Here is a 24194-nt window from a genome sequence, read left to right as displayed (position 1 = left end):
GCCATGTGGTAACTGTCGAACAGCAGCTAACTCTGTAAACCACCTCAGTACAGGTTTCCCTGTCGTCAAACTGGCTGCATTTAGTCTTGGAGTTTGTTTCAGTCCCGATGCTGGCCATGTTCACTGGGAGCCCAGTACACTTAGCTGCTGTTAGCAGTTACTTTAGTAACAAGTAAAGCCATCTGTTCATTAAGAAATTCCATAAATTATAGAGGATTCAGGCAGAGCAGCCGGGGGACATTAGACGGATAACCAGAAAATATTTTCTTCATAAAATATGATCCAGTTTCACCCAATCAGTGTTTTAAGTTATTAACTTAATCTTTATGTACAGTCTTACAGTAATCAGTATTTCTATGAGTCTGAATGGTGCTATATAAAAAAAGAACTTGCATGCCAGTCACTAACAGCAGCTGGCTGCAGACCACACCTCCTTTTAGCTGAGCCTTTTTAATAAATGCTGCAGCCTGACACCACACTGTCTGTGTCTCAGGTTGGATGAATTTCAATCACAGACTTATGAGCAACTATCAGATTTACAGGTTTATCTACACAGTTATTCTAGCAACTGGGATCCAGTAAAACATCTTTTTCTCGACACTGACTTGTATTGATATGGATTTCTTACAACTACAAGGTAAGTCGTTGAGTATTTTGATGACCCTCTTTACGATACATGAGAAAAGTTTAAATGTGACGTGATCAACATGAAATGATGCATCCAACTGCATAGTGCAGTGAAATAAGCATTCAGATTGAGTGTACAGTGCATAAGGGATCCACTGTTTGACGTATGTCCTCAACAACATACTAGAAGTATTAAAAACGTATAAGTGTATAAAATTTGCTTGTCAAAATGTAATTTGCGAGTAACAGTTCAAATGGAATCATTCTAAACTTCAGTGCGTACTACAGTAAGCAGCGTTAGTGGTTGTTCATTAAAACATTATACCTCTATCCATTTGAATAATATGCAAAATACTGAAGAGATCAATTTCCTCACCACTAATACCCTTGATGTGCCCTTGATAGAGAGATAGAGAGATAGAGTAGTAGCGATGCTGTAGATAGATAGCCAACCTAATCGTTGCAGTTTTAGTCATTGTTTTAGACAATGACTAAAACCGATTTCTAAAGAACTTGACTTGTGTTTTTATTTGCACAGCTGAGGAGTGGTTTAGTGCCTCTCCTGTTTTTTTCGTCTCTCTTGGCCAACCTATCCATTGTTGGGTTTGAATACAGCCATTATGTCTGAGCAGAGTAGACACAGACAGCTGATGATGCACCATGATGTCAGTCACATAGATGTAGAGCTGTATCTTTCCACACATTCAAATTAAAGCAAAGATGAAGGAGCATCTAGTGTGGTATTTAGTTCATTGTTGGTCTGCAGCAAACCAGTGAAAGATCGAACAGCAGGCACTTCAATTAGATCAGACATGAATGTTCCCACAGACTTAGCCAAGTCATTCGGAGCTCATTAGCTTACAAACGTGTGTTTTGTACTTTCAGACAGAATCATTGATAAATCCACTGTGAGGGACAAACAACAGGTGGATTCAGCAGCTGTCAGAGACGGAAGACAAACACCTGGTGACTTCAGCAGCCTCTACAGCAAAGGTGAGAGCTTAGGTTGTCCAGGCTCATGCCATGTGTGCTCCTCCTCACAGTCTGGACTGGAGGCTTCTGTCACTGATGGGCAGCAGCAAGTTGTAAATTGATCATTTTAAAGCAACACTGTGTAACTTTTTTACCTTAAAATAAAAGCTTCAAAATCATTTGTTAGTACAGTATCTTGTAATGGCAACATGGCAACAACTTGGTGAATGGTGTGTCTGTCACAGCCACTCCGCCCCCCATTACTTACTTCTACATGATGTTACTTCAGTGAGAAGGTAGGATCACAGCATTACATGCATGTTTACTTCAACATACAAATCATTTTCTACATGATGTTGATGTGAAAGGAGCAATTTGTAAGATATGGTCAGAATTTGTGGCTTCATTTTTTTGAATAATGAACTAATATTATCAACAGAATGTTAACGAACAAAAGTGTTGACGTTATGTCAAAGCAACTATGTAACACAGATGTCTACTGAAGTTAGCATGCTAACCAACTAGCTCCGGCCAATTCTGTTTCATAATTTCACTTCGCACCTCAAGAGGTAATATACTGATTAGGGCAGTCGTGATATCATGATATTCACAATATTCAGCAGAGCTGTGATATATATATATATATCAAAAATGAAATATTGATACTGTGTTAATAATAAACATATGATATTATTGTGTGAATAATCCAGCAACGATGTTTGGCCTTGTGAATCTATGTTTCAGTTTATCTGGTTGCCTTTCCACTTGTTATTGGGTCTAACTATTCTTTTTGTACAATGTTTTCTGCAGTTATGTTTACAGACTCTCTCCAACTTTCTACATTTGTATTTTGAGGGTAATGAATTTGCCAATTTTTGATCTAAAAGCGGCGAGTTCACTACTTCCCATGACAAAATGTTGAGAAAGGAAATACTTTTACATACGTTTTCCTTACTGAACAGAAAAACACCTTACACCTTCTGAATTCAAGTTTCTCTCTTTTACCAAACTAAGACGCGCTTAAATGCCTTGTTAAGTCATCGTAAAACACACCTCATTCAAACTTGGCATAAAAAAAAAACTCACCATCACAGTCTTGGATTGTCATTCCACAATCACCACTGGTTTGGTCAAAGTAAATTCTAGTAACAGTAACCCCTGATAGTAATGACCTGTGAATGAGACTCAACAATCAACTATGTTTTTTCCAGAATTGCCTTCCCTTCCTTCAAGGGGTTCTGGACATTCTTGTTTTTAGCAAATCTGTTATTGTGGGCCAAACCAAGGGATGACTGTAAAACAAACTCAATTCACCTTCAGTGAATTCTAAAATGCTGGATTTGGGTTGATACCTAAATTACATTCTGTGTCACAAAACTGAATAAATGCATTGGCAACAATGTGTCAAAAGTGTGTGTAAATACACTGGCTTATTTTCTGCCAGCTCTGTATATGTTGTGCAACAGCGTTGCATTTCTGCCTGGTTAGATAACTGTCATTTGAATAAAATAGACTTTACTTATGTGAACAGACCTGCTTCCAGCTTCAAGCGGTGAGGAGATTACCAGAGGGTTTCTGCAAGAGCTGGTTAACATCCTGTTCACTTATATCTGCAAGTCAAGTCAGAGGAGCTCCAAGGTACTCAACTGTTCCCATCTACAGTACTAACAGTTTACTGCAGGACTGCTGTGCTTGAATCAGTACATTAGTGTTATAGTTTCTAATATTAATGTCCTTACATTTCTAAGTAAAAGTGAACTATACATATTTACTATATACTATGGGTCAACCGATTATTCACCTGGTTGATTATCAGATCAGATATTCAGCATTTCTCTGATGATTGGAATCAGCGTTTTTTCTTTTTTATCGATTGCTGATGAAAAAAATAAATAAATAAAAGAGCAATATTTCCCCCCAAAATGTAGTGGAAGTATAAAATAACAGAAAATGGATATCTCAAGTAAAGTGCCTCAAAACTGTAATAAAACACAGTACTTGAGTAAATGTACATTGTTCCATTCCATCATTGCTGTCATCTTATGATTAAATGTCCCTTTATGTAAATGCTTATGATATATTCAGGTATTATTTGTTGTCCAGCAGACACAGTAGAGGATGATGATACTGATGAAAAAAAATTAAAAACAGACCCAATTAGTTAAAACTCTCAAGAGGTTTTATTGGGAAATTTAATTTTGAATGTTTATGAACATGTGTAAATATGAGACACAGGAAATAACATAATGTAAAAAAAAAAATACTGTTCTCTGCGTTTTAGGTCCTGGACTTCCACCATCCTCACCAGCTAAAGGAAGGACTGGATGGCTTCAGTCTGAACTTGCCGGACCAACCGGAAACTCTGGAACAGATACTAGTGGACTGTAGAGACACACTCAAGTATGGTGTCAGTACAGGTATGTGTGTGTGTGCGTGTGTGTGTGCTGTTATGTATTACTCACAGTGTGGGGACATATATCTGCTCACTCACAGGTTCCAAGGACCTATATTCTTTATGGGGACAAATTGCAAGAAAATTATAACTTTTCATTTAGTCATTTAATTTCTTTCTGCGCTCTGTATCATACTTGGAGTTGTTTGTCCAAAGAAACCAGAAGTCCTGTAGTTGTTTCCTTTGGAATTATAGGTTCAAGTCCTGTGCATTTCTGTCCTGAGATCCAGACATGCTCAGTGCCTGAGTCTTGCAGTGACTTTGCAGATCTATCATCACACAGTTTAGAAGAAAAGATATATTTTTATTATATCATATATATATATATATATTTATATATGTCAAACTTCCGTATTGAGCCTGATCTGTTGTGATATTAAAATAATCTGCGATATAGGCTTGCTCTGGATTCAGGCAATACACATTTAGGACATTGGGACTTGCAAGTTCTGAATTTTTGAAGGCTCAATAGGTATCACACAAAGACAGAAAACCTTGAAGTCAACACAGTGCAATGAAATAAAACCACTGGATGTGGACAAAGAAAAGTATAAAAATGAAAACTATTAAAATTATTGTTCATGAAATACTAAATGATAAAATACTAAATGATGGAGTAATATAACATCTTTGCATTCATATGTCTGCAATGAATATTAACACTTTCAGATAAAAAACTTTCAAGGAGACTTAAATAATCGTTCTTGGGAAAATATACAGTCAAATCACAGCACGATCTATGGCACTCCATTTTTTATACTGGACTGAATAACTTCTGAATCTTAATCACACATCAGATCTTGATGAACAAATTATTCAAGTTGAAAATCTTGACCTAACAACGGTCAAGAGAAACCAAAATCATCAACCCATTGAGGATTGGATCAAAAATCAAACCAAAAGTAAAACATTAAAATCACAGGCTGATCCAACTTGCGTGATTTCTATCATGGCAACTCATAGTGTGTATGGCCACCGTGTGCCTGTATGCGCTCCCGACAACATCTGGGCATGCTCCTGATGAGTGTGGATGGTGTCCTGGGGGATCTCCTCCCAAACCTGGATCAGGGCATCAGTGAGCTCCTGGACAGGCTGTGGCGGTACTTGGAGGAGTTGGATGCAACGATACATAGCATCCCATAGGTGCTCGATTGGAGTTAAGTAATGGGAATGAGAGGTCCAGTCATTGGCATCAATGTCTTAGTCATCCAGGAACTTCCTACAAACTCTGGCCACATGAGGCCGGGCATTGTCCTGCACCAGGAGGAACCCAGGGCCCATTGGACCTGTGTAAGGCCCTGTCCAGCTCTCCTTGTGTAACGGTCGGTCTCCTGGTATCTCCTTTGTGCTCTTGAGATTGTGCTGGGAGACATAGCAAACCATCTTGTGACCGCATGTATGGCTGTGCCATTCTGAAGGAGCTGGACTACCTGTGCAACTCGAATGGGCTGCAGGTACCACCTCATGCTACCAGTAGTGACAAGGACACTAGCAGAACACAAAACTAGAGAAGAATCAGTCAGGAAGGACAATAAGAGAGCAATTGTCTGTGACCACCACATGCAAAACCATTGCCTATTTGAGGGTTGTCTTGCTTTTGCCTCTCCATTGCACATGTTGCCACTTTTATTCGCACCAAAGCAGGTGAAATTGATTCACAATCATTTGTGCTTCCTAAATGGACAGATTGATATCTCCAAAGTTTCATTGAGTTGGTGTTATACTTAAAAATGAAAATGAAAGATTCTTTGTTTGGGTAAAAAAGTGCCATTTTTATTGATGTGATTACTGTAAAAAGTTTGCAACATCTATTTTAATGAACACATGTTTCCAAGCAGCAAGAAACATTCTTGGATGTTGAGGACAAATTTCAACTCAATCCAGTGAAAAATAAGAAACTGAAACTAAAAATGATGAAATTTAGCTCAGAGGGCAAACTTCAAAAATTCATAACTAAAAAAGTATTAGGAGTTCAGCTATGGGATTTTGCAGGGTCCCATGAATGTGATAGAAGTTTTTACATTGATTTTTTTCAGAGAAAATTCATGACATGAACTGGGAGGCCCAAGGTGAGTTGGTATGGAATGACCCTCTGTCTGTCTCAACTAATTTTCTACTTGACCTTCACCTATGCTTTTCCAGGCCATCCACGTTTCTTCAACCAGTTGTCTTCAGGTCTGGATGTGATTGGTACAGCTGCCGAGTGGTTGACCTCTACAGCCAACACTAACATGTAAGTACAATTTACAAAAGTACAAAGGTTTGGGGTTACTTTTTCTTTAATAAAGTATTTCCATTTTATGTTAGGCCTACATTCTACTTTTAATCGACTACATTTCAGAAGAAAATATTGTAATTTTTACTTCACTACATTTATTTGACAGGTATAGTTATTTAGATTTTACATGACAAACACAAGTTTATGAATTACAATGTATTGTTAAAGATGAAACCAGTGGTTTCCAGCCTTTAAGGCGTGTGGGCCCTTAAAAAAAGCAATGTTTAGTTGTGCTGCTTGTCACATTTTAGATGTCTATGAGATTTTAGCATATAGTATAGTATAGTATTATATATACTTTTTGGTTCTGAATTTTTTAAGGCTCAATGGGTATCACACAAGGATAGAAAAATCTATTAGTGACTATGTGCAATTTATATATATATATATATATATATATATATATATATATATATATATATACACATATATATCAGAGAGATTCACATGGGCTCATATGACTGCTCTAAAGTTCACATAAGATGTCCTCCAGTGGCACTTTAGTCTGATGAAGAGCAGCAGTTAGCTTGAAACGTTACTACTTTGGGACATTAAATATTTAGGAGCCCTGCAGTGTGAGAGCCGTCTTTTTGTTTAATGTCATGCTAACTTTGGACTCCACACCTGACCGTTTTGGCCTGGATGTACAGTATGTGTATATTCATATTTTTCTTTTCTTACAAATGTAACCAAGTCTAGTTTTAAGCTGACTGCATTATGTGCAGTGTGTTCGGCTTGATGCACAGGACCCATGAAGTGATGACTTTACATTATTTAGTCCACTTTTTTACCCACTCCTTACTGTAAGGAAGAAAATCTTCACAAATGTTCTTCATGTTGCTGTTGCACTTGCTTGCTTCGCTTTATCATGTGTACATGTACATGCAACGCCTTAAAGTTTAGTTCACACTGAGTGTACTTCAGCTGTGCTGCACTCTTTAAACTTCCTTATCATACATTTTGGGATGCTCTTATTATGTGCAATAGTTATTTGTTGACAAAGTAATCATCTTAGTCATTGAAATAGTAATCCTCGACTGTTGAACGTTTTGAGAGAAATATATATATTTGTTTAACAGATTTAACACATCTCTGTAGTTCAAGAGGGTGTTTCCAAGAAGCCAGCAAAGTGATAACATGAAATCTTTGTTGTTACTGTATAACAACACAATATGTTTCTCTGTCAGGTTTACATATGAAGTGTCTCCTGTCTTTATCCTCATGGAGGAGGTTCTGCTGAGGAAGATGCAAAGCATTGTGGGGTGGTCCGATGACGAGGGAGACGGAATCTTCTGTCCAGGTAATACTATGAAGGTGCTGCAGAAATGGGTTAAGTTACACTGAACATCTGTAGATACACAAGGTTGAGTTGTAATGTAACATTTATGTTGCGTCAGAAATCTAGGGAAAGTTCTGTTTAAACAACAGTGGCAATAATTTCACTCACTATACATCAACCATTAATCTCAGGGTGTGAACTGAGATGTCTGAAGTCTCAGTAAGTGGAAATGTGGAGGTTGAATGAAAAAATCAACTTCATTCCAATGAAACAACCTTGACTGCCTTAATCTTGCTAATAACAACTGTTGATGTTGAAAACCAGATGTGATGTCAAAGCTCAGTTGTGGGACACTGTTGTAAAAACTGTTCGCTACAGCAACCCAGACAATACACATCCACTGCTACTTGTCCATAAACTGTCTATTCTGTTTCCCAAAGGAGGCACAATATCAAACCTGTACAGCATCCTTGTGGCCAGATACCATTTCTACCCAGAGGTGAAGACCAGAGGGATGGGAGTGCTGCCTCAGCTGGCCATCTTCACTTCAGAACATGTAATCACAATTCACACACTTCTGTCTGGGAAACTAGCCTCAGCCTATTCAACTCTAACCTGGCTCTAAAGAACTATCCATTTTTTGTTGGGTTGGTGAAATTGTTGCTTTTCATGACTTTTGTTTTGTGTATTTCACATGAACTGCTGGCATGTTGAATACTTTTTGGTGTCTGATGACAATTTAGTTATGCACATTATATATGTTATCCTCCACAAGTCTGATCTTGGTCAAAGTGAGCCTTCCCTATCCTCAGCCTCACCCTCCAGCTATCACCCTGTGCCTGCTAACTGTGCATGCAGCCTGGGAACAGATTGGTAACAGAATGATTGGCTGGTTATTAACTTTTACATAATTCTTTATTCTATGATTAAAAATACTAAAATGCTTGAAGGGGCTTAACCGGGGCTATACACCCCCAGCCCTGGTGTAGCGCTGTCCCCGCCTTACAATACTTTAATTCGGCCTGTGTGAAATAATTGGACAGGCTACTGGTCTGTCTACCTACATGCCTGCCTGCATCCACTCTGTCTGTGCACTCATAGCACGTGACTAAATTTCCAAGTTAGCAAGCTAGTGGCACAAGAATGGAGAAGAAAGTTTCCCAATACTGACATACTAGCTTGCCAGCGGTACTTGTACTTCTATGATGTAGCATTTAATAGAGTTGTTTATTTATGTATTTATTAGAAATAAAAAAGCTAAGAGACCTTGTTGAATGTCCTAGCGGCTGACACACATCTCCCTGCCAGCCAGCGAGAGCTATGGGGCAGTTTGGGGTCATGTAGTCCACAGTTCACATGTTTTAGAAGTGGCTGTGCACCCAGGCCTGAGGAGAGGTGGCTTATTTTTTAGTAGGGTGATTAACATTCAAAATGGCAATTTTTCATGTCATTGTATCAGTTGCTTATCTATGATCAAAGGTAACACACAGGCACAACTACACAACCATACCTCACTGATGAAAAGAACTATAAGCTATCACAAAACTCCACATTTGTTGTTTGTATTCGATGAGAATTTCAACATGCCCAACTGTGGAAGGACCAGAGACTTTATTTCCTGGTCCAACCGGTTGTAATGCCACACATAAATTGTTACCTATGTGTTATAGTGTGTGCTCTCTGATGTCTAACAGTCAGTTCACCGAGCATTTTCTTACGCAATGACTTTATCCACAGCTCTTTCATGGTACGCTTATTGTTCTCTTCAAAGTAGTACTCCAATCTGAGTCTTGTGTGGTGTGCATAGATGCTGTCTGTGTTCACTTGACGTGTGCACCTGGGAACTTCTACCTCTTACAACCAAACAATGCAGCCACTTCTTTCAACTGAATTGAATGTGTACCTGTTGGTAGTTTCACTGAAGATGAATAGCTGTGCTTTCACCCATTCAGAGTCACTATTCAATGAAGAAATCTGCAGCAGTGCTGGGGCTGGGCACTGAGAATGTGATCATAGTGAAATGTGATGAAAGGTGAGTAAGTTAGTCACTCACTAAGTAAACATGTGATGCTTGAGAAAAGAAATGTTTGCTAACCTGTTTGTGTGTGTTTTGGGAAATGTATCCATGCGGGTAGGCTAGCAAAACATATATGTTTATTAGGTGTGGTACATAGAAGTCACAGTTTGGTGCATACTTTGGTACAGCAGTCACAGTTTGGTACAAGTTTGCACTTGTTACATAAAAACAGCGGGGAGAAGTCGTCAACTTGTCAAATACTGACACTTAGGAATTGTATGACTGGGTGGCTGCCATCCCAAAGCGTCAGTTTTTTTACAAATAGCACCTTTAAGGGTCGAACCAGCATGTTAAACACTTCAAAATAACTATATTAATAGTAATCATATTTATATTTGTCATATAATATTTTCTGTATATGTTTACACATCTGGGTAATGCCCCATAGTATACAACCATTTTTGCACACAACTGTAAAGCAGTGGCAACACAGCAGCCCCGTCTCAAACTTTCTCTCATAGCTGATTTAAAAGAAGTGGCGGCTCCTCTAGCTCCAGTGCATCAGGGTGTCTTCTTCTTTGTCTTGTTGTTTTGTTTTCTGTTCTTATTCTGCTTTGTTGTTTAACAGTGGTTGAAAAATAGCTTTTAAGTCGCATTACTGACAATTACTGGATTGGAGTAGAAGTCAGACATATTCTTCACAAGACTACATGCACCGATGGTTGGGGAGGAATACATGTACCGCTGCACCCCTAATGTTTACTGTTAATGATGGTAATTTCAAGTAAATTCATCCAGAGTAATAGAATACATTGTGCTATCTTGCTGTTAAAACACAGTTATTCAGAGAATTATTAATATATTGTGCATATACAGTAGTATATAAACAGTATGCATTAAAAGGGGTGCACAGGCAGTTACTGTTTACTGAACCTTTTTCTATACTTTTGCTCCTTTAAGAGGGAAAATGATTCCTGCTGAACTCGAGTCCTCCATCGTTACAGCTAGAGAAAAGGTATGAATGAAAACTATTCAAGGATGTACAGTTTTTGAGAAGAAACTAAATTTGTTCAAAATAACAACTAATTCATTCTCATAAAAATTGAGAAACATTTGAGAGGAACAGTTCACCCAATAATGAAAACTGAGTCAAGTGGTGAAGGTTTTGTTGTCCAGAAAACATTTCTGGAGCTTCACAACAAAACAGCATTGCAGCATTCTCCTAAAAAATTGAAGTAGATGGGGATGGAACAACCAAAAAAACCCGACATAAAATGTCTTCATACACCTTGACTGGTGTATTCCAAGTCTCCGGAAGCCCCAAGATCCCAGTTTGATTAGAAAAGACCTCCTACACTCACTTCCAATGGGGTGCTCACGAAATACGAAGAAAATATTTGCATTGCGTTACTTACTGCGAGTTTGATTGCGGGGTTACTAATTTTTAATCATGTCTACTTGCGTGACGCGATAAAAATAACTGCAAAATGCGTGGCACCCACCTCAGTGAATTTCAGCGTCTGGAGCTATGTCTGGATGACTACAGCTTTCAGTGCTACCTGAAGCTGATTGATGCCGGGTTCTCAGCTGTGGAGCACCTGTCCATCTGTCTCCGGTGAGGGACAGTTTCTTAATTGGTGTTTTAAAATCAATAAATAGTAACTGTGACCAACAAGTAGACGTAGACTGAATTAATCTGTCTTACCACATCAACATGAATCCAAAACAAAGAGATTTCTCTGTGATCTGACTGCAATAAATGGATCAGAAGGACGCTGAAATAACAACATCATAATGCTGTCTTGTAAAAAGCCTGAATTCATGCTTCGTCAGGTCTGTCAGCAAGACGACAAGCAAACAACTTTTAAAATGCTTGTTCTCTGAATGGAGTTCAGATTGAACAGAGCTTTGCTCTGCTGAGACGTATTTCACAAACTTACCAGGTAGTCTGACTTTCTCACTCACTTCCCTCCACGGCAGCTCCTTGTTTGTCCTGTCTCTGTGTACAGCTCTGGGTGTCCGCAAACGGCCACAATGATTGATAATTATCCTCTCCTCCATTGTTGTTCATGTTCAATGTCTGGACATCAGTGGCATGAACGTCATGATGTCAGTGTGAACTGACTGTGAACGTTATCGCGTCAAAGTGCATCTTATCAGTTACTTTGCATGTAATCTAGTCGCGTGAATAATTATGAACACATAGAACGACTGAACGACTAGATTACATGCAACGACTAGATTACATGCAAAGTAACTGATAAGATGCACTTCGACGCAATAACGTTCACAGTCAGTTCACACTGACATCATGCTTTTAGGTAAGCAGCTACAGTGAAGATTTCGGCTGAAAAATGGGTGTAAATAGCATCTTTTCAAAACAATTTGGGATTTCGGGCTTCCAGAGACTTGGATCATGGAGACTTACTGTTTTTTATTTCATTTTTAAAACAAGTCCCCATCTGCTTCAGTTGTTTAGTAGAATGCTGCAACACTGTTGTGAAGCTCCAGAATCCAGAAATGTTTTGTAGACTTCAGAAATTCACCTGACTTTCCAACGGTGTGAGTAGATAATGACTGAATTTTCATTTTTAGGTGAACTGTTCCTTTAACTTTCTGCTTTGTCAACCATCACTGAATTTCATTGAAATGTTTTGCCTCAGAGACAGTCATAACTCAGTACAGACATATGACAAGGCCAACCTCAGTTCTCTCTCTCAGGGTTTGGTTCCATTCTACGTGAATGCGACAGCAGGCACCACGGTGTACGGAGCCTTCGATCCTCTCAATGCCATCGCAGACATCTGCCATAGACACTCACTGTGGATGCATGTTGATGTAAGGCAGCACACACACACACACACACACACACACACACACACACACACACACACACACACACACACACACACACACACACATTATTTTTCTTAAAGCTCCTGTTAGTAAGATTGTTGATTTTTGTGTCTGATTCCCCACTTTAAGATGGTGGCTGACCCAACCTTCACTCCCAAAGCGACAGTATTACTATCTTACCAAGAGGAGCTTTAATATTTATATTTCGCTGAAAAATTAGAACTATTTAATCATAATGGTACAGCTACTGAAAACAGTTATGGATGCACACATATTCAGGTGTTAAAAATTGTATTATGTCTTCTTTAAGTTCAAAATCTCACTCATCCAGAGGCTTTGGTTTTGAGCTAATTTTCACATATTGATTTTTTTCAGATATATAGTACATAATAATAATAATAATAATGATAATATTTATATAGCACCTTCTGGTTCTTTACATACATGCAACATATCAACAAAGAAAGAGTCGCAATAAAGGCAAGTAATTGCCCAGGTAACCCCAAATATAAATATAAACACAGTAAAGACAGTGGAACAACATGTAAAATCTGGATAATAAAACAGAGCGAAAATCATCTAAATCAGATGTTACAAGCAGCTTTATATGAGTGTGTTTTTAGATGTGATTTACAATAGGGCACTGATTCAGCTTGCCTGATCTCTTCAGGCAACATGTTTGGCCATAGGGAGAGAGCAGCTCTGCAATATAAGGAAGTGCCAAACCAGACAGGGCCTTAAAAGTAATTCAAATCATTTTAAAATTCTAAAAGACACAGGTAACCAATGTAAAAAATACTAAGATAGGTGGGAACCTGCTAAAAGTCGAGCTGCAGCTTTTGGTATAAGTTGAAGTGAATGGAGGGATTTTTGAGACATGTATACAGGGAGTCACTGTAGTCAAGGCGAGATGAAATAAATGCATGGACAACCTTCACCAGATCACTGAAGGACTGATCTGACTTGATTTTTGCAATATTACGTAGCTGATAAAAACACAATTGGACAACCTTTTTACGTGTACATCTAGTTTAAAATCTGAGTGACATAAAACACCAAGATTTCTGGCTGAGTGTTTTTAGTTTGAAGCAAGTGGACTGAGGAGGTGATCAAACTGAGTCCTGATATGGAAAAAAAAGTTGTTAACCATCCTCAGAAGAGGATTAAGGCCACTCTAATTCTGAAAATTAAAAATAGAACTCTAATAAATTTGTCTATATTGGCCCTAATCCTCTTCCATAGTCCTGTGCTCTTGAGTTGATTATAGAGTAAATGTAGATCTGAAAGTTAAGCAAAGGTTGTCCTGCGTTGTAAACTTCTGTTTGGGGTTATTCAAATTAAAAAAAATATAGCCACTAAAGCAAACATCCAATGCTGGGAATTTATCCGAACAAGTTTTCTATAACATGTTAAGATCTACAGATTGGACTGCCATTTTAACTAAACACTGAAAACTTTTGTTGGTAACAGGCAGCGTGGGGTGGAGGCCTGCTGATGTCAGACAGACACAGGATGAAACTACAGGGCATTGAACGGTAACTGCATCAACACAACCTGACCACTTCACACACAGTCTTTGTCTTTTCTGTGGGGCACCACTACAAAGACTCTGTGAGCCTCTGTGGCAACTTTTGGTGGTTGTGAGAGGCAAACAAAAAGCTCTCTTGTTTAAGGCCATGGCCAGATGCTGTTTTTGCATGGTTATCAGCAGGGTCTAAGGTTGCTAATGTCATCAGTCAGAATGGAATCGTTACATTTGCAATGATTGTTTTGCAGAGCCTGGTCTGTAACTTGGAATCCTCATAAGATGATGGGAGTCCCTCTTCAGTGCTCTGCCATACTGGTCAAGAAGAGAGTAAGAAATGATCCTCTACTCTTCAAAAGTACATTACAAAGTACACAATGACAACCTTGAAAGGTAGTCCTCCTGGAAACCATACGTGTGAATCTCAAAGATGTAAATGAGCTGAAATATTTAACAGCAGCAGGTCAGGTAGCTGAAGAGAATCTAAACATCCTTGTGTTAGTATCATTGTTGTTTGATTCATCACTCCATATACTCTATCTCCTAATGTTGTCTCTAAAGGTTGTACATGTGTAATCTCCTCCTGGATCTTGAATGACTAGGCCATGCCTCTCTCTTCTGCAGGGTCTCCTAAGGCAGTGTAATGAGTTGGGAGCTGAGTACCTCTTCCAGACAGACAAGCCCTACGATGTGAGCTATGACACGGGGGATAAGAGCATCCAGTGTGGCCGACATGTGGACGCCTTTAAACTTTGGCTCATGTGGAAGGCAAAGGTATTCATGCACAGTATCAGTGTTTTATAGAGTTCATATTTAGGATTATTTGGTGCTGCTTTGTTTTTACAGCTTCCTCGTCTTTCACTAATTGGTCTCAACCCTCCACCTTGGTGAAACTGTGTGATTGCATCTCTGCTTGCCTTTCTTTATCGCCCTCTGTCTTTGTGTCTGTTACTCTCTCAGGGCTCGGAGGGTTTTGGGGCTCAGGTAGACAAATGCTTAGAGAATGCTGAGTATTTGTATGATCAACTGCAGAGGAGGACAGGCTTTGAACTGGTCTACAAAAACAAAGTAAGAATGGTATTCACAGGGAGGGAGTATTCACAAGTGCTTAAAGACATCCAGACATGTAGTTTATAACAAAGATACATTTCATGTAAAGCATGTATAACCGTTACTTCTTCAGCATTTTATCATTGAAATTCACTTTTTATCTAAATTTTGCCTAGTTTTATACTGCCATATGGCCACCAAGACAGATGCAACTTGGCATTAAACCTGTTACCATGTACAGAATATAACCAGGAACTATTGTTTGATTGATTTGGTTGTTTTTATTATTCTATTTTCTTATTCACCTCTTTCTCTTTCCTCATCTATCGATATTACCAATTAATTCCTACTGGGGATATTTGTCATCCACCTCTCACACAGCCGGAGCACAGTAATGTGTGTTTCTGGTACGTCCCCCCCAGTCTGAGAGGCCTGCCGCTGGGACCTGACAGAGACACAAGACTTCATCAGGTCAGTCCAAAAGTCAGTGGCTCCTCTGGATCCAGTAATGGGCAGGCACCATTGCATCCGACTAAGTTTAAATTTGATGGTTGTCTTCCGTCTTTGCAGGTGGCTCCTCAGATCAAAGGCAGGATGATGGAGAAGGGCTCTGTTCTGATTGGTTATCAGCCTCTGGGAGCCAAAGTAAATTTCTTCAGGTGTGTGTTCTCCAATCCTGCCACACAACAAGAGGACATCGACTTCCTGCTGGATGAGATCGTCAGGCTAGGCCATGACCTGTGACCTCTGATATGAATGATTGTTGGGTTTCCACCCAGTTCATGTCACTGACCATTGTTTTACTGTGCTACAGCTATGCTCTATTGCCTCTGCTTTAAGGCACAATGTGTAAGATACAACCAGAATTTTTTTTAGAAATTGTGAACAAGCAGGGTTGACGTTATGTCAAAGACGTCTATGTGCTGTTGCAGAGTTGTTTCTGTAAGCCTAACTGCCACTTCAACTCATCGTTAACGCACTTTTCACAATCACCTCTAGTTTGGTTGGAATAAATCCCGCAGACTCCCATCAGCCCACAGGTCCACCTAACAATTAGCTCAGTTAGCTGTGGAGCTAACAGCTGCTAGTCACTACAGCAAAGAGTATAATAAGTTGCAGTTACCAAATATGTTGCCCTCTAAAGTTTTGAAGTTACCTTTGAATTCTGGCCATTTCTTACAAATGTAAAACCTTTAAAATTATACCTTTGGATAATTTAATGGCATAAAGGGTCCTTTTTTAAAGAGGTAGAGAACTTTTTATAAATCATTTGCATTCATTGTCATCTCATTCAAGTAAATATATCTAAACAAATGTTTAACTGCATGTCTTAGCGTCCCTTTTGACATTGAAGATCATTTTATTGGGACTTTCGCTGTTTGGAAAGAAGAGGATGTAAAGCAGTGAAGACCTTTCCAATCAGACATCAATGTATAATGCTGCTGTGTTAAAATGATTGTGTATATTTTTTTCCTTAGTCGATACTTTGAGCACTTGCATTCATAGCTGTTATGTTTGTGTACTTTGAAATGTATCTATAAATATAGTTTTATACTCTAATGAGTTCATCTTGAGTTCTCAGGAAAAAGGGAACCTTGAAGTACATTCTTTTCTGTGCATTGAATGAAAAAATGTAAACCCATGATTTGTTTAAGGTTAAAAACACTGAATATTAATTCATTGTACAAACATTTATTGAAAAATAGGATTACATTTTTAATTTATATTATTACATTGATTCTTTAAAACAAGGCTGTCTTGTAGCATGTAGTCAGCGCTCATACCGGTGGTTCCTTCCATTTCCACCTGGAACAAGAGACAATTGATTTGTTAAATCATTAAAACATGATGCACGGTATTGAGTAGAACAGTAGGAACAAGTGATTTCCTCATTAAAAGTCACTGTGAAAGTGTATGAAGCCATCAGATTAGACCAAAGACACTTTTGCAGCAATGAACACAAAACTAGAATCAGGTGACCGACAGTCAAGGTGCACTAGACTACACATGAAAACTTCATTTGTGCTTTCTGGTGGAAAGTACTGGGATGTGACCATCACTCCAGACTGCAAAGTGGATACAAACAGGCAGCTACTTCAAACAAATGATGTGTACTGTAGTGAAATTTGGTACCTTTATAGCCAGAAAAAAATAAGTTCTGATAGTTTGAACTGTGCTGTTTGCTCTGCACAAAATCTAAGCTCAGCCAACTTCCATAAAAAGAACAAAAAGTCTTTGAGTTGGAATGGAAAGCCTTAGGCTGGATTCAGACCAAGTCAGGTGGTGCAGTGAAAACACAGGTCTTTCCGTTCATTTTAAAAGAGGGTATTCCATTTTGGATGCAGACCGACCACACAAAAAAGGTGGCGTGCTCAGAAAGAGGCTGGGTGATGTGCCTTTTCTCTGGGCCGCCGGCTGCTGCTCACTCCTCATTGGGAACAAAAGGACGTTGGAGCTCAGAAAATTGGGGGGTGGGTTAAAGTTCACAACACATCACGCACCATGAGTGACACTCACACCGCTGCACCACCCTGTGGCATTTATCCGCATCACCAGATTTGGTCTGAATGTACCCTTACTTTTTAAAACCAATCTGCACCACTTGATCACCGTCACTCAACCTGAGAACAAAGCTGAGAGTCTCACCTCTTGATCTCCCAGGTTTGCCGTAGTATCCATGGTAAGCTTCCTGCTGGCCGCTTGGATTCTCTGTAGACAGACAGATGATGCTGTTAAAAGTTCTTAAAAATGTTGTTTCTTAAAATCAGTGATTGGGTCAGAACAGTTAGACAATTTAACATTAGGTTTTTTTCCTGTACTCTGACTGGTTTGAAGTAGTCAGTGTTCAGGTCAAACAATTTGTTTTGTTATTGCATTTTACAAATCCGTCTTTGGATAGAAAATGTGTTCAGTTTTGCTAAGTTATTATATTTAGAAAGCAAAGCCCCTTGTGGATTTTAGAAATATTGCTCTTTACTTCACATTTATTGAATTTATCAAATAAATATGAAAATGTATTGACACTACAAAATTCAAGCATTATTCGAGGTAGTCACAAAATGTCATTCTGATAACTTTGTAACTTCTTTGCATTTGGCCATGAAGTACGGACAAAGTGTTCCAATCAAAATTTTCTGCCACAGGCAATAATGTACGAGTGTTCCCAATTCTGATATATTGAAAAATTACAAATAAATATGACATCCATTCATTGTTTTGCTTTGGAGCATTTTGTCCCAAAACTGACAATATCATCCAGGATACCAAGCAATCTGAAACTGTTCAATGGGGTATTTTGTTTAGACGCATTGTAAGAAAAAACAAAATGTGTTAATATGATATTAATATGAATTTATATACATTTGGAAGTTGAATGTGAAGGTTGCAGATTATAGGTAGCACCAAAAACTGCACTATTAAAGTTCAAACCGAGTTTATCATACCAGATAACAGGTTTTTCTTCTGTTTTCTTGTCTGTACCCCATAATGACATCCATTATAACACAATATTTGAATATTGGAGACAATCTTTTTAGATTTTAATTGATCTTTTCCGTCAGTGATTTCTTCTGTTTAGACTTATTGATTTCCACATTTCCAGTGCAATTCACTTTGCACAACATAAATGTATATTATTTTAGGCACACATATTTAATATTTGTTAAAATGAAAATTCATGTGGAAACTTGGTGTTATAATGCTGATTTTTCTCCTTGAAAAACGCATACCATTTTCTTTACTCCATAAAATGTACAGGCCAAGTACTGTAATCAATTTTCAGACAAAAAAAAAAAGTCAATTTGTAAGAAATGCTGACGCTCTGGGATAGTGGCTGACCTGATGCTCCCAAAGCATCAGTATTTGACAAGGTGGGAATGAGACTGGAAAATCACCTCTCTTACAAAGTGGACCTTTAAAGTACTATTGATTTCAGAAGTTTAAAATATAATACTTTAAAAATCATGACTTTGAATGTCATACGGGATATTATTAATTAATTTTTAGTTAGTTTATGACCAAATGACCTGAAAGACCATGCATTGAAAATAAACTAAGTAGAGATTCTGACCTGATGATGCCGTGCTGTATCGCCTTACCTTGACCTCTGTTCCTATACGGGCCATTCCTCCTTTGGTTTTTATGCCCATGTCCATTCATGCCATATCCTTCAGCCTTACCACCATTTGCTCTCTTTACATCTATGAGAGAAGTAATGGTTACAGCACAACACAATTTTTCTCAAGGAGGCAAAGACCACAGCACGCGTTCATCATTGTTAATTATAAAATCAGATCACCTGTTTTTTTAAGAGGTCTCGTGCCTGGTTCCATGTGGCATGCAGGCTGCTTACATGTCTCACAGTCCTGTAAATTAGTACACTGGATGCCAGAGTCCACCAAATGTCCCTTTGACGGAGACACTTTGGCCATCCTCTGGTCAGCCATCGGGACACATAGCTGCTCGTTCCTCAGCTGGCTGACTTCTTCACTCGCACATGCTACATCCACCTCCATGTCCATGTCCACTCCATTTTGGAGAATCAGCTGATCTGAAGGTGAGATTTTCTCTCCTGCCACAGAGATCAAGAGGAGTGTACGTTCCTGCTCAGGAGAGCAAGGGCTTTTCTCCTGCTGCTCAATTACAATTACAGATTCCTGGTTTGGGCTTCGATTAGCCTCAGGTTCAGAAGACCTATTTTCATCCACGTCCTCTTCAGTGGGGAAGGATAAAATCATTTTACTCTGCAGGGCAGTTGGAGAAACTAAGGGATCCTTTTCTGAAGGAGCTGTGCTCAGGCATTGCTGTGGTCCCCCATCTTCATAGACATCAATTTCACACTGTATTTCTGGCTTCTTTGGTGAACTCTCACCTGGGCTATTGTAAATGAGCCAGCTGTCTGTTGCACCAGCGTCAGAAAAGGAAAACTTGCGAGACAGCCTCCTTTTACTAGACTTGACAATAAGGTTGTCACTTTGGGTCGACAGTTCACCATTTTCAGCTTCCTCTGTCATCTCAATGATTATTTCAGGCTCAAACGTGCTTTTCTGCAGCAGCCACTCCTTAGCGGGGATAAAGGGCGCGAGAGACTCCACAGACCAAACAGACTCATTCATTCTTCTCTTCATCGGATTGCTATTTGAAGACATTTGATAAGGATTGATCTCTGTAGTGACTTCATGTGGATTTGACTCATTGCCATTTTCTTGCTCATCGTCAGGGAGCATGTGGGATGTCTTTGGGGAATGCAGCATTTCATCTTTGTAGGTTAGGCACTGCCTTACAGAGCCAAAAGATCCCACAGGCTCACTTTCTCTTCTGGATGAGGGAAGATCATGAAGAGCAAAAGGCAGTTTCACGATCTTGAAAAGTGTTTCACTGTCCTTAGAACTTAAGACATTGTCAGCATCAACACCAACTTCAGTGCTGTCAGCAACAACTGGACAATTCTTGGGCTCAGTTGGACTGTCGTAGAGTGACTTTTCAGTCTCAACTTCGGTTTCATAAGAAGGCAGCTGCTGGTCTTTCTGATGCAGCCCCTTGGCAGCAATTTTCAGCACCACTGCCTGTGGCGTGCCACCTCCCCAACTCATCAGAATGTCAGGAACCGAGGCACGCCTCTCTTTGGCAACCTCATCCTCTTGTTGCGAAGAGCTGCACACAGGGACCATACTATCTTGAGAACTCACTGACCACATGTTGCAGTGACCGTTTCTGAAATGGGGAACATTCTCCTGACCAACACTGTCTTGGCGGCACTTCTGTGTTTCTCCAGGTGCTGAGATACGTGACTGAACAGCCTTTATTCCTTTAAGATGAGGGTTGTTCAATTCATGTCCGACTGTGCCATTTGTGCTGGTCCCATTCACCTGTACATCTTTTGCATTACAGGTGGGTAAGGTATAGTTCTCAACCTCGACAGAGCCTCGTTTTTGGGAGCTGCAGCCTGAGGAGGATGGAGAAACCGAGGCAGTTCCATGGCCAGAATCTGATCTGATATGTGGACTTCCATCACTATAACCACCCACACCTCTCTGTGTGGGTTCCGTTTGGACCGCAGAGTTTACAGTTTCTCTGTAAACGGGGACAGTAGGCAGGCGAATTCGGCGCAGCTGGTTTGGGTTCTGGTAGGGTACGCTGGGAGCTTGGACCTGGGGGTGAAGCAAGCGTCTGTAGTCGACGGGTTGGATGTGAGGGTGGGGTAAAATGTAAGTTGGAGCCTCCATGTAAGGGGGAGGAGGGAATGGGGGCATGACCATACCATAGCCTGAGAGGCAGAAATGAAGACATTAAAAGAACTGATATGATGGATGAAGTTTTAAAATATTTGCAATCTAATGAAGTTAAGTATTAGCTTAGAATATAACAAGAGGTTGTATTGGATTTGTCATACAAAGTGTACAACTAAAAGTTTCACATATGACATTTTATGACTACTGTACTGGATGACAAAAGGTTTGAACAGGTGTTCATGTTACCGTGTCTACCCCTTGTAACATAGGCTTTAAAAGGAAAAGTTCACCAAAATATGAAAACTCAGTCATTATCCATTCACCCCCATGTTGATGGAAAGTCAGGTCAAGATTCACAACAGCATTGCAACATTCTCCTAAACAACTGAAGAAGATGACTTGAAAACATTACAAGGGAAAGCATGGCTCGTCTGATGTAATCCAAGTCTTTGGAGGCCTGAGAGCCCAATTTTGAAAAGATGTTATTTACACCCTATACACCAAGATTGTGCTTCCACTTCGTTCAGGCTGCGCGCTAATGCTATTAGCTTAGCAGTTACACTGAAGAATTTATTAATTTTTTTAAAACGAGTCTTTTCATTTTGGGGTGAACTGTTCCTTTAAGGAAAAATCCCTACAAGTAGTAAAACTACTTTTAACTTTGGGTATCCAAGTAAATTTCTCCAAATTACAAAAGAAAACACTCACCCATGCCTGGGAAGCCAGCAAAGGGATTATAGGGGAAGGGCATGGGCCATTGGTACTGGAGGAAAGGGGGTGGAGGTGGAGCAGGGACGTAGAAGACGGGCCGGACAGGGGCGTGGTGTTGGGGATGGAAGGGAGGTCCGGGGTCCTGGCTGGTGCCATTCAGTCCTGGATCCTGTTGTCCAGGATTTGGCAAGCCACTGTGAGAGGGGAGGTTTCCAACATTTGGTCCTGGATGAGCTGGTGGAGGTCTGTTAACAGAGGCTGTTGCTGCCATATTCAACCTATGCAGAGTTGGAACAAGAAGTGTCATTTGAGCATCCAGCTTCCTGTCGTGTTCACAGTGAGGAAAAATACTGGTAAACTCCTGCACAACAAGATCACCATTCCATATTCAACACATGCTAAAGGAAATACATTACATACCATACACATTTTGACTGCAGAATATATTTAGCTGTTTGAATCAACTTGGGACTCCACTGGTCCAAACAAATGTGGTAAATATGATTTTACAATGTTCATTTGAGGTCAGCTTAAAGTGTTCCAGGGATCAATAGTGCTACAAATAATTAAATATCAGCTCGTGAAGTGGCCCCAATTAGTTTAGTTGATTCAGGTAAGAGACCAGGGCCATCATGAGGATTGAGATATATTGAAGATATAAATCTTAATTCAGATCTGGTAGCTTGGATATGGGTGCCCATGACATAGGCCTGGGTTCAGCAAACTGCATGATTATAGTTGGCCCCATGTCATGAGCACCAACTGCTGGACAGAAATTCACTGTTGTATGTGGGCCAACTTCATGCACCCGTCACTGGGTCAGACTAACTTTTCTATGTTGAATGCGATTCTTTAGAAAAAGAAAAGTCTTCCGAATATATACACTTACAAAAAGGTTCAATAATTTCCCAAAACAGCCATAGAGTTTAACAGGAGAAAATAGTTTTTGGTGAGCTTCAGCGTCAGTTAAAACCACACTTGCTTTTACTGGCTCCTCTTAATATTTTTGGCAGCAGGCTGGTGTATGTGGGATGGAGCCACAACTACCTCTCATACCAGCCTACACAACTTTTCAGAGCAGACATGCAGGAAATTTACTGGGGGATTACAAACAATAGCTGCAGGTGACCAGCAGATAGAGAAACTGATTTAGATTGTTAAGTGTGACATTACTCAGCCATCCATGAAAAAAACCCAAACATTTTAATTGGCTTTGCTTCCAGCAGCAGTTGAAATGTTCACACACCAACCATGAGTTTAGTCATTGATGTGCTTAGTGTTGAATAGGGATTAAACAGCATTTCAAGAATGCAACTTTCTGACTCCTGTGTCCTTTGACTTTGTTTCACAGCCAAACTGTGCTTTGCTGTACGGAAACTTAAAAATGATTGAGAGTCCTAAACATGAATTTTAATCTCTTGAAGTACTGATATAAATGTGAGGAGCAGTAAATGACATAAAATCGACTGCAATATGATGAATAAGATTAAAGCGCGAAACACACTTCAACAAAAGTCCTGAGCTGAATCACTAAAGGGGGGATTTATTTTAAACATTAACCTTCAACCCAAAAATCAAACATCCAAATCTTCTGTCTGCATCTCTCCTGCTTGATATTGTATTAAGAAAAAAGTAGGGTCACTTTACCTTGTTGAGAACTGCAATAAGTAAAAACCAGAGCAACACTCAAAGTTATTCAAAGTGAGGAGCAGGCGCACCTGGGTTTAAGTAGCTGCTGATCAGACAAGTGTGTGCACCATTAGCTGATGTGGAGTTTAGAGGCCCCCTGCAGGACTGAATGTGAGTGTGCCATCAGAACTCTAGATGGAGACAGACTCCAGTCAGACAATAAAGCTTTCAGCTGGCTGCTCTAAAACAGTCTTATGTTAGACATTTGTCTGGATTGTCTGCACAGTTTCTTTTATTGGCTTTGTGTCTCCACCTATTAAACAGCGTTCAGGCCCAACATCACAGGACAATATTAGGATCAAATCTAACATGCTTTCCATGGAGTCAGTGCCACTGAAGTATTTAAACAATTTAGCAGTAATGTAATTGCACCAAAACTAAAACTAAACAAAAAATAATTTAAAAAACATAATATGTAAGAATTCTGGATGAAAATGTCTAAAAACAAAATGACCTTTATTATATATTGTTGTGTATTTACATTATCCCAAATGTTTCTAACAGTGTA

The 24194-nt window shown here is 39.4% G+C and overlaps 2 protein-coding genes across 2 annotated transcripts; one reads left to right on the top strand and one right to left on the bottom strand.

Moving 5' to 3' along the window:
* Positions 1-477: 477 nt before the first annotated feature.
* Positions 478-16712, top strand: gad3 (glutamate decarboxylase 3). Its single transcript, XM_073490441.1, has 16 exons — positions 478-637; positions 1513-1620; positions 3131-3237; positions 3881-4016; positions 6194-6284; positions 7517-7629; positions 8049-8164; positions 9561-9640; positions 10586-10640; positions 12347-12463; positions 13952-14016; positions 14258-14336; positions 14631-14780; positions 14967-15074; positions 15438-15527; positions 15627-16712. Exons 1-16 carry the CDS (start codon positions 616-618, stop codon positions 15798-15800), a joined length of 1611 nt encoding a protein of 536 aa, XP_073346542.1. The 5' UTR covers positions 478-615; the 3' UTR covers positions 15801-16712.
* A 20-nt stretch (positions 16713-16732) lies between these two features.
* LOC141016203 (uncharacterized) lies at positions 16733-23720 on the bottom strand. The gene is made up of 6 exons (XM_073490440.1): positions 23645-23720; positions 21995-22275; positions 19354-21321; positions 19154-19255; positions 17703-17765; positions 16733-16862 (listed from the first exon to the last, which is right to left on the bottom strand). The coding sequence occupies exons 2-6, from the start codon at positions 22266-22268 to the stop codon at positions 16828-16830; spliced, it is 2442 nt and encodes an 813-aa protein (XP_073346541.1). The 5' UTR covers positions 22269-22275; positions 23645-23720; the 3' UTR covers positions 16733-16827.
* Positions 23721-24194: the final 474 nt, after the last annotated feature.

Source organism: Pagrus major, chromosome 21, assembly GCF_040436345.1.
Source record: "Pagrus major chromosome 21, Pma_NU_1.0".
Lineage (NCBI taxonomy): Eukaryota > Metazoa > Chordata > Actinopteri > Spariformes > Sparidae > Pagrus > Pagrus major.
The sequence above is the reverse complement of the archived record's forward strand: the minus strand, read 5'-3'. Positions and strand labels throughout refer to the sequence as shown.

Coding starts and splice junctions, on each gene's coding strand:
- gad3 (XM_073490441.1), top strand. CDS start 616: ATGGATTTCTTACAACTACAAG. Junction 6,285..7,516: donor TCTACAGCCAACACTAACAT/GTAAGTACAATT, acceptor TTTCTCTGTCAG/GTTTACATATGAAGTGTCTC. Junction 7,630..8,048: donor AGACGGAATCTTCTGTCCAG/GTAATACTATGA, acceptor TGTTTCCCAAAG/GAGGCACAATATCAAACCTG.
- LOC141016203 (XM_073490440.1), bottom strand. CDS start 22,268: ATGGCAGCAACAGCCTCTGTTAACAGACCTCCACCAGCTCATCCAGGA. Junction 21,322..21,994: donor TGCTGGCTTCCCAGGCATGG/GTGAGTGTTTTC, acceptor TCTGCCTCTCAG/GCTATGGTATGGTCATGCCC. Junction 19,256..19,353: donor GAGACCTCTTAAAAAAACAG/GTGATCTGATTT, acceptor CTTCTCTCATAG/ATGTAAAGAGAGCAAATGGT.